Genomic DNA, 10,294 nt, shown 5'->3' on the forward strand with positions numbered 1-10,294 from the left:
GTACAGAGTATAGGGGTTGGTAATGTTCGCCGAGATTGTCTCAGTATTCTGTCACTCATTGGGACACTATGTCACCGCATTACCTACAGGTAGAGATTGAAAATTCCAGCCCCTTGGGTGCTGCCATAGATTTACATTAGATTTACAAGGTCATTGGCCAGAGATAAAATTACATCAAATCACGTTATATCTACCGCAGCTTTAATTGGATAGATCATGTCAACATCATACTTTCAAAATCTTAGTTAGCAAGCTAGACAAGCAGTTATCATCCTGCATCAAGTCTGCAATCTACTGGCAAATACTTTTCAATCCTTGTCATATGAAGAGAAATTATAGATAAAATGTATCAGTACTCATCGGTCATAAACATTACATAACAAGTTGGAAATCGCAAATTCAACAATGAGTGCTAAGGCGCCACTGCAGCCCCGGGTTCGATCCCAGGCTGTGTCACAGCCGGCTGTGACCGGGAGACCAATGAGGCGGTGCACAATTGGCGTCGTCCAGGTTAGGGGAGGGTTTCGCTGGCCGGGATGTCCTTGTCTCATCGTGCTCTAGCGACTCCTTGTGGCGGGCCGGGCGCCTGCAAGCGGACTTCGGTCATCAGCCCGACAGTGTTTCCTCCGACCAATTGGTGCTGCTGGCTTCCAGATTAAGTGAGCAGTGTGTCAAGAAGCAGTGCGGCTTGGCTCTCGACCTTTGCTGAGTCCGTGGGGGTGAGACAACATCGTAATTACCAATTGGATATCACGAAAAAGATGGTAACGCCATGGGCCACAAAAGTTTGAATACATTGGCCATGCTGACAATCCAGCATGACTTCTGTTGCGTTCAAAACAACTGGAAACTCGGACCTGGGAAATCTCAGACTTCAGTGAATTCAAGACAACTGGGAGCTCGGATCAAACTAGCTCCGACTGGGAAAATACGGAAAATAATTTTGAATGGTCATCCAACTCTGAATTCGAAGTCGGGATTTCAGGTCTCTTTATAGAGCCCACAAGAAGGACCACTGTGCCACTTCCTGTTCAAGTGAGCAGAGCACAACAACGTGAGTCAAAAAATTGATTGTATGCTGCTGCATAAATTATGTAATATATACTAAGGATATGTTGTGTAGTAAGCTGTTAGTAGCCCATGTGCCTCACCCTAAACATTTGGTCCCTTTCCTCCCTCATAACTTAGCCTACTGTTCTGACTGTTCTGACTTGACTGTAGTCTATAGCCTGTTATAGAGAAATATAATCATTGAGTATTGTATTGTAAGCATTGTCTGCTTATATGCACCCTTATTTATCCTACAGTTCTGACTTGGTGTTCAGGGAAAATACTGTAAGAACAGCCCATGTTCTTAATTCAGTCGCTGTACATTTCAAAGGGCTGAACAAATAGTTATATTGACTATGTCCGTCCTAGCTCGCTCATTAATATCTTAATCAAAATTACGGATTGCCTCTTATCTGCTCGTCGCCCCATTATGCCATAGTTTGTACATCTCAATTGTCAGTAGAATCCACATTTTGTTTAAGCAAGTTAGCCATATCAGCTATGTTTTTTTTTAAGGCAGTGAATGAGGCTGAATGAACTGCCATGAAAATAAATAAATTACTGCGGTTTTTGGACTCATTCTGCAATTTTTACCTTTACAATACCATCGAAAATTAATGTTGAAATTTCAATATATATTCCTAAAACTTAAATGTTTTATTGTCACATAGGTGCAGTGAAATGTGTTGTTTTACAGCAAGTCAGAACCGTAGGATAAATAAAGGGGCCATATAAGCAGACAATGAAACCTCTTACAATATTAGATGATGACATTTCTCTAAAACATAGGCTACATGTGGACCACCAAGTCAGAACAGTAGGCTTAGTCATGAGGGGGAAAGGGACCAAATTATTAGGGTGAGGCACATAGGCTACTAATACCTTACTACACAACATACATTTAGTATTACTTAGCTACAGTATACATATCTCCCTGGCATATTACATCCCTTATGCAGCAGCATACAATACATTTTTGGACTCACCTTCTTGTGCTGTGCTCACTTGAATAGGAAAGTGGTGCGACGGTCCTTTGTGGGCAAATTTTGTCATCAAACTTTGTCATCAAAGTATGGCATTCTCTGGAATTATGGTGCTTTCATGACAACTGGGAACAAGGTTGAATCAAGACGTCAGTGATCTTCAGGTCGGAGCTCTAGAAAGAGGCCCGAGTTCCCGAGTTGGATGACCGTTCAAAACGTATTTTCCCAGTCGGAGCTCGTTATTTTCAGAGTTCCCAGTTGTCTTGAACTCACTGAAGTCTTTCCCAGTTCTGAGTTTCCAGTTGTTTTGAACACGGCAGAAGTCATGCTGGATTGACAGCATGGCCAATGTATTCAACCTTTTCTGGCAAATCATGTTGAATGTTGATCTTTCTAAGCTTGGAAAATAGACCCTTAAACCCAGACTTGGACCACACACCCACTCCCCTTAATACCAGGCTAGTGATAGATTTTGTGGCGACGTAGTGTCCCTATGAGTGACAAAACATTGAGCAACTAGAGAACATTACCAACCCCTACGGTCCGTATTTTCCGCTGGCTGCCCCACCACCACAGAAAGCACTGAGCTAGACTGAAACACCTGCATTTTGGAGCTGCCTTACTCAAGAAAGCAAAAAAGAGACCATATTTGTATGTGGATTTATTAATTTAAATATATATTTTTTTTTTTACATTGTTTTCAAACTGATATGTGACACGTATTAATGCCAAAATAACATGCAAAATAGGCAAGAAAAAAAACAACAGGTGTGGCACTGGTTCTGCCTACATAGAGAAATGTTCACCGAGTTGCATAGACAGGAATGAGCAGTTAGCTTCCCAGCCAGCTACAATTTGATATGCTACGAGTCAACTCAAAGAAGAAACAATATAAATGTAGCTAACTAGGAAGATACACTACCAAATATAATGTAGGTCTCATTCAGTTAAATGCAAAGAAGTAATGTTAGGAAAAAGTAACTCACCTAAAGTTTTAATTCCGGCATCCCAGGCACGTGTTCTTCAGACAGAGGTTGAGGTTCAACATCAGGTGATATTATCTCAGAAAAAGTGGCACGATAACTTGTGGGGGGAGGGGTAGAGGAGGACGTGGAGAAAATGTCCTTAGGTTTGATGTACTGTATGACATTAAGCTACAAGCAAATACAAAAGACAGGGCCGGACTACTGCATTTGGGGCCCCGTGCCACTGACGAAAGAGGCTAACTATGCCTAAAGTATGTTGGTGGCTTATACTCTTAAAGGGATAGTTCACCCAAATAACAAAATTACATATTGGTTTCCTTACCATGTAAGCAGTATGTTGACAATGTATGACAGCAATCCATGCTTTGGTTTAGTTTACCTGGCAGTGGCTGGCATGGTTTCCAATCGATCAAATCCAATTCAAGTCATAGGACCGATGTTAGCATTTTTCGTGCATCATATTCAAATGATCTTTAAGTGACTTTGTTGAGCTTTACAATCCATTTTAGATTCTTTTGAATAATTTGGACATGATGCTCGAAAAATGCTAATGTCAGTTCCATGACTAGAATGGGATTTGTGCCACAAACGCTAAAACTTTATCATTTGGAAACAGTGCCAGGTAAACTAAACCAAAGCATGGATTATTGTCATACCTTGTCCATAAACTGGTTACATGGTAAGGAAACGAATGTAATTTTGTAATTTGTGTGAACTATCCCTTTAATGCAAGGGTCAAGAAATGTTTACATTCTAAAAGGCCATATTTCCCTCGAGAACCATAGGTTCTAACAAGGTTCTAACAACCCTTTAAGAGTATTTTTAAGAGTGTATAGTACATGTACACTTTTCATATGAGATTTTTTGTGTTTGTCCTTTCCCTCCAGAAGGTTAAGGTGTGTCCGTGAGAGGTTGACCACAGGAATGTGAGCTGCGGTGGGAGTGCACATGGAGGTTCTGTGCCTGTATAGGTAAAGATGACTCTGCTGGGAGGCGACGGCTCAGACTATGACTACAGCGCTCTGAGCTGTGCCTCCGATGCCTCCCTCCTCCTCCCTCAACCCCCGCCCCTGTCAGAGCAAGAGGCCCTCAAGGGGGCCTTCTACAAACGGGCCCAACTCCTGCCTGAGAACCCAGACCACCTCCTCACCAACTCCACCCCGCTCTCCGCTGCCCGTAAACTCCATGCCATTATCAACGTCGGCGGGCTGCGTTATCAATTACCCTGGACCACCTTGGAGGATTTCCCCCTGTCCCGACTTGGCCAGCTGCGCCTCTGCAGCAGCTTTGACGAGATCATGTGCGTCTGCGACGATTACGACATTGCCAGCAACGAGTACTTCTTCGATCGTTCGCCCTGCGCCTTCCGCACCATCCTGACCTTCCTGCGGGCCGGGAAGCTGCGATCCCTCAGGGAGATGTGTGCCCTCTCCTTCAGGGAGGAGCTGCTCTACTGGGGGGTCCCTGAGGAGAACCTAGAGTGGTGCTGCCGTCGCCGCCTCATCCAGCGGGTGGAGGAGTGTGACGAGCTGGAGCGGGCAGCCCAGGAGGACGAGGAGGAGGAGCTGATGATGGACACCGAAAGCGGGCACCGAAGGGGCAGCGCCGCCCGGGCTACGGAGACCCGGATGGGACATTATATGAACAAACTGAGAGACATGGTGGAGAGGCCTCACTCAGGCCTGCCAGGGAAGATCTTTGCCTGTTTGTCGGTGCTGTTTGTCACCATCACGGCTGTCAACCTGTCCATCAGCACCATGCCTGCCATGAGAGAGGAGGAGGAGCAGGTAGGTGGACATCATGAGGCCTAGGAGGCATCAGCACAGGGCAACAGGACATACACTCTCACCATGGTTATTACATAGTTATTACATATGGACATAATAATTACACCATACGTATTACATAATTACTAACATAGCCATTACATCAACACAGAATTCTATTCCCCGACCCTTGATAACAAAGCCTGCACTTTGAAATTGTAAATAACTTTTTTTATATCAAAGCTCAAAGAGCATTTGGCAAGTAACATTAATAATTGAGTATGTGTGTGGGCATCAGACCACCCTTCTAATTTGCAAAGAAAACATTTGGAAAAGTCTCATTCTAATCTAATTTAGGTGCTCATTATCATGGCTGACTTCAATCACTGCGGTAATTAACTTTTTCTGGCCTCGGTAGCCAGATAAAAAGAAAATAAATCGAAAATTGGAGTCACACACATACACACACACGCACAGACACACTGCACTTCTCTGGTTTCATTGTGAGTTCTAGGAGAGTACTTTCAGGTTTAGCAAAAGCAATTAATTTGTCTTTAGACTCAGTTACCTGTATGTAACCATTATGGAACATATTTTTGTACCCAGAAGGTAATTCATTACCCCAGAGGGGAATTACTTTATATGGGGCTCCAAAGGCTTGTACCTGAGCAGTGCATTCCAAAATTGTATCCCTGATATATTATATTGTTACACAGTTAGAATTAATTGAAGAGGAGTATGTTGCTTTCTAAAAGCTGTTCTGTCTGAAAAAAAGCTTATTCTACATTCTGTGTAGATATGATACACTGGTATAAGTCATTTCCGACTGTGTGGGAGTGTTTCATAATAATACTGCGTCCTTTCTTCTGAAATAGAATCAACTCAAAGGCCATTTTATATTATATTGTATGTGCTTTGAATTGGTTAACAATTGAATATCAATTGAAACATCTTCACAAAAACAATGTATTAGAAACAACCTCCCAAATAATACATAACCATCGGGCTTGGAGAGGATTTTCTGGTGCTAACTACATTCAGGAGTTTTGTCAGGTTTTTGGTTCAGTACATTGCATTCTCATCTTTTATGTAGCTTAATAAAGCAACACCTACACTCACAACACCTCACTCTGAACAGAACCATCTGAGCAGAGAACAGAGAAGGTGCAATCTTGGAGTTTAACATGAAAAGATTGGCAACAAGCTGTGACTAGAAAATAAATGGTCTGTTATAAATAGAGTCTGTTTTTGATGCCCTGCAGTCTACAATTTGACATTTGAGGAATACAAGTTGGGATACCACAATAATACCCCTTAGATTTTAGGCAGCATAATAGCTCCATCTAGTGTCTAACTACATCCTTGTAACAACAAAAGGTCCAAAATTAGTTCAGAACAAAAGCCTACACACCCTGTGGCTTTATAGGACAAATGGTGAAGAACACTGTTGTATATGCTAGATGCATAATATTAGATGTATGTACAGGTGCTAACCAGTGTCTCCTGTGCCTCTTAGGGCAAGTGCTCCCAGATGTGCTACAACATCTTCATAGTGGAGACGGTGTGTGTGGGCTGGTTCTCCCTTGAGTTCACCCTGCGCTTCATCCAGGACCGGGACAAACTTGCCTTCCTGAGACGCCCTCTGAACCTCATAGACGTGGTGGCAATCCTGCCCTACTACATCACGCTGGTAGTGGACAGCTACCAGGGGGAGAAGAAGCTGGGCTCGGGCAGCAGTTACCTGGACAAGGTGGGTCTGGTGCTCAGGATCCTCCGTGCCCTGAGGATTCTGTACGTGATGCGGCTGGCACGCCACTCATTGGGCCTGCAGACTCTGGGGCTTACTGCACGGCGCTGCACGCGGGAGTTCGGATTACTCCTCCTCTTCCTCTGCGTGGCCATTGCCCTCTTCTCCCCGCTGCTCTACCTCATTGAGAACGAGATGGCTACGACCCACGAGTTCAGCAGTATCCCCGCCACCTACTGGTGGGCCGTCATTACCATGACGACAGTGGGCTACGGGGACATGGTTCCGAGGAGCATCCCGGGTCAGGTGGTGGCTCTGAGCAGTATCCTGAGCGGGATTCTTCTCATGGCGTTCCCAGTCACCTCCATCTTCCATACATTCTCCCGGTCCTACGTGGAGCTGAAGCAGGAGCAGCAGAGGCTACTGCAAAGACGGACACACTTCCTGTTACGCAGGAGGATAGGCGGGCTGGGGAGTAACATGTCGCTGGAGAGTGACTACCCCAGCTGTGGTTCCTCTGGGGCCAGGGACAACTGAGGAGGAGGAGGAGGAGGGGGAGGAGGAGGAGGGATGATTAAAGGGCACAACACACAAAGAAAATTAGAGAAAAGAGGGGTTAGAACTTGGCAACTTCATCTGTGAACAGGGACCCAAATGACTGAGGAGGATGAGAGAAGAGATCAAGGACGCAAAGCACAGACTATAGACAAAGAGACTATAGACAGAGAGACAAACTGAGAGTGATAAAATAGGGGTTAAGTAAGATTACCTGGCAATGCTCTGCTTCCATTTTTTGAGTTTATTATTCTTCAATGGATGACGTCATCTCTGTCTACAGCATTATGATTTAACAGATGCCGGAAATGTTCCCAGAAACCAGAAGATCTGCACAATAGCAGAAAGAAGATTATAATAAACCATATTAGATGATTGACATAACAGTACAACATATTCCATAAAGTCATTTGTCAAAAATAACATGGAAGTACAGTACAGGCTACATATAATATGTGATCGATTTCTTATTCATTTTGTGTCTCAATTGTAAAGTGTGAGTCCATAACCATATTTCTTAAGAGTTACGTACATGTATTGGAGGTGTATTGGTGCTCAGCACTGGGTTGCAATTTTCTGTATAAAACAATGAAGGAATATGTATCTGTACGTAGTTATTATGTGCTCCGTCTCTCACAAATGTACTTCTAAAAACATAGTAATTTGCGTGTAAAAAAATTGTACGTTTGTTTTATTTTTTGCTATTGATTGCTAAATGTTTTGAACTTATTTTTCTCTTTAAAGTTTAACTGAACTTAATCTGATCTGCCTCATGATTGCTTGGACTTATTTGTAATTACCGACTTTTCTGCTATTTCCTAACCATTTATATGTCTATTTTCAAAACACAGCAAATTAAATCAAATCAAATCTAATTTGTCACATGTGCTAAATACAACAGCTGTAGACTTTATCATGAAATGCTTACCTACGAGCCCTTTAAGAACAATGCATCATTAAAAATGAAGAAACATTTTCTAAATGAAAAAAGGAAATAGTAACACAATAAAATAACAATAACGAGGCTATATACAAGGAGTACTGGTACTGAGTCAATGTTCAGGGGGTATGAGGTAGTTGAGGAAATTGAGGTAATATGTACATGTAGGTAACGGTTAAAGTGTCTAGGCAATCAGAATAGATAATAATAGGTAGCAGCAGCGTATATGTAGAGGGTGAAAGTGTGTCTATGTGTGTGTATGTGTATGCGTGTGTTGGTGTGTCAGTGTAGTATGTGTTAGTGTGTCGGTAGGGTCCAGTGAGTATGGATAGAGCCAGTGCAAGAGAGGCAGTGCAAAACAAAGGGGATCAATGCAAATACACCGGGTAGCCACTTGATTAACTGTTCAGAAGTCGCATGGCTTGGGGGTAGAAGCTGTTCAGGAGCCTTTTGGTCCCAGACTTTGCGTTCTGGTACCGCTTACAGTGTGGTAGCAGAGAGAACAGTCTATGACTTTGGTAGCTGGAGTATTTGGCCATTTTTAGGGCCTTCCTCTGACACCGCCTGGTATAGAGGTCCTGGATGGCAAGGAGCTTGGCCCCAGTGATGAACTGGCCGTACGCACTATCCTCTGTAGCGCCTTATGGTCGGATGCCAAGCAGTTGCCATACCAAGCGGTGATGCAGCCAGTCAAGATGCTCTCAAATGGTGCAGCTGTAGAACTTTTTGAGGATCTGAGGACCCATGGCAAATCTTTTCACTTCCTTAGGTCCTTAGTGATGTGGACACCGAGGACCTTGAAGCTCTCGACCCGCTCCACTACAGCCTTGTCTATGTGAATGGGAGGCGTACACGGCCCTCAGTTTCCTGTAGTCCACGATCAGCTCCTTTGAGAGCTGCTCCTTTGAGAGAAAGGTTGTTGACCTGGCACCACACTGCCAGGTCTCTGAGCTACTCCCTATAGGTTGTCTCATCGTCGTCGGTGATCAGGCCTACCACTGTCGTGTCGTCGGCAAACTTGGAGTCGTGGGTTAACAGGGAGTACAGGATGGGACTAAGCACACACCCCGTGTTGAGGGTCAGCATGGAGGATGTGTTGTTACCTACCCTCATCACCTGGCGGTGGCCCATCAGGAAGTCTAGGATCCAGTTGCAGAGGGAGGTGTTCACTCTCAGGGTCCTTAGCTTAGTGATGAGCTTGTCCAGGTGGGAGAGGGCAGTATGGAGTGCAATAGAGATTGCGTCATCTGTGGATCTGTTGGTGCGGTATGCGAATTGGAGTGGGTCCAGGGTATCTGGGAGGATGACGTGAGCCAAGACCAGCCTTTCAAAGCATTTCATGGCTACAGATGTGAGTGCTACAGGTTACCGTGGCGTTCTTGGGCACAGGTGGTCTGCTTGAAATATGTTGGTATTATAGGCTCAGGGAGAGTTTGAAAATGTCAGTAAAGACACGTGCCAGCTGCCTTGCGTGTCCTGGTAATCTGTCTGGCCCTGCTGCCTTGTGAATGTTAACCTGTTTAAAGGTCTTACATTGTCTATGGAGAGCATGATCACACAGTCCTCTGGAACAGCTGGTGCTCTCATGCATGGTTCAGTGTTGCTTTCCTTACAGCGAGCATAGAAGGGATTTAGCTCATCTGGTAGGCTCGTGTCACTGGACAGCTCGCTGCTGGGTTTCCCTTTCTAATCCGTGGTAGTTTGCAAGCCCTGACACATCCAACGAACGTCAGAGTTGGTGTATTAGGATTCGATCTTAGTCCTGTATTGATGATGTGCCTGTTTAATGGTTTGTCGATGCGCATAGCGGGATTTCGTATAAGTGTCTGGATTAGTGTCTTGCCCCTTGAAAGCGGCAGCTCCTTAGCTCAGTGCAAGATCCATGGCTTCAGGTTGGGATATGTATTTACGTTCACTGTGGGGATGACGTCATCGATCCACTTATTAATGAAGCCGGTGACTGATGCGGTAAACTTCTCAATGCCATCGTATGAATCCCGGAACATATTCCAGTCTGTGCTAGTGAAACAGGCAAAGCTTATCCTCTGCTTCATCGGACCACTTCTGTATTGAATTTTCGCTTGTAAGCAGGAATCAGGAGGATAGCGTTATGGTCAGATTTGCCAAATGGACGGCAAAGGAGAGCTTTGTAGGAGTCTCTGCGTGTGGAGTGAAGGTGAAATATAGATTTTTCGCCTTTAGTTGCATGGTGACATGCTGGTAGAAATGAGGTAAAACGGATTTCAGTAAATCTGCACATTAAAATC

At 44.3% G+C, this 10,294-nt stretch overlaps 1 protein-coding gene across 1 annotated transcript in view; it reads left to right on the forward strand.

Moving 5' to 3' along the window:
• Window positions 1–7,846, forward strand: part of LOC139557636 (voltage-gated potassium channel regulatory subunit KCNG1-like) — a 32,618-nt gene extending 24,772 nt beyond the window's left edge. The window contains exons 2-3 of the mRNA XM_071372696.1: window positions 3,907–4,806; window positions 6,302–7,846. Coding sequence (XP_071228797.1) covers window positions 3,997–4,806; window positions 6,302–7,069 — 1,578 coding nt within the window. The 5' untranslated portion in view covers window positions 3,907–3,996 and the 3' untranslated portion in view covers window positions 7,070–7,846. The remainder of the gene's footprint in view (window positions 1–3,906; window positions 4,807–6,301) is intronic.
• The last annotated feature ends 2,448 nt before the right edge of the window (window positions 7,847–10,294 follow it).

Source organism: Salvelinus alpinus, chromosome 28 (genome assembly GCF_045679555.1).
Source record: "Salvelinus alpinus chromosome 28, SLU_Salpinus.1, whole genome shotgun sequence".
Lineage (NCBI taxonomy): Eukaryota > Metazoa > Chordata > Actinopteri > Salmoniformes > Salmonidae > Salvelinus > Salvelinus alpinus.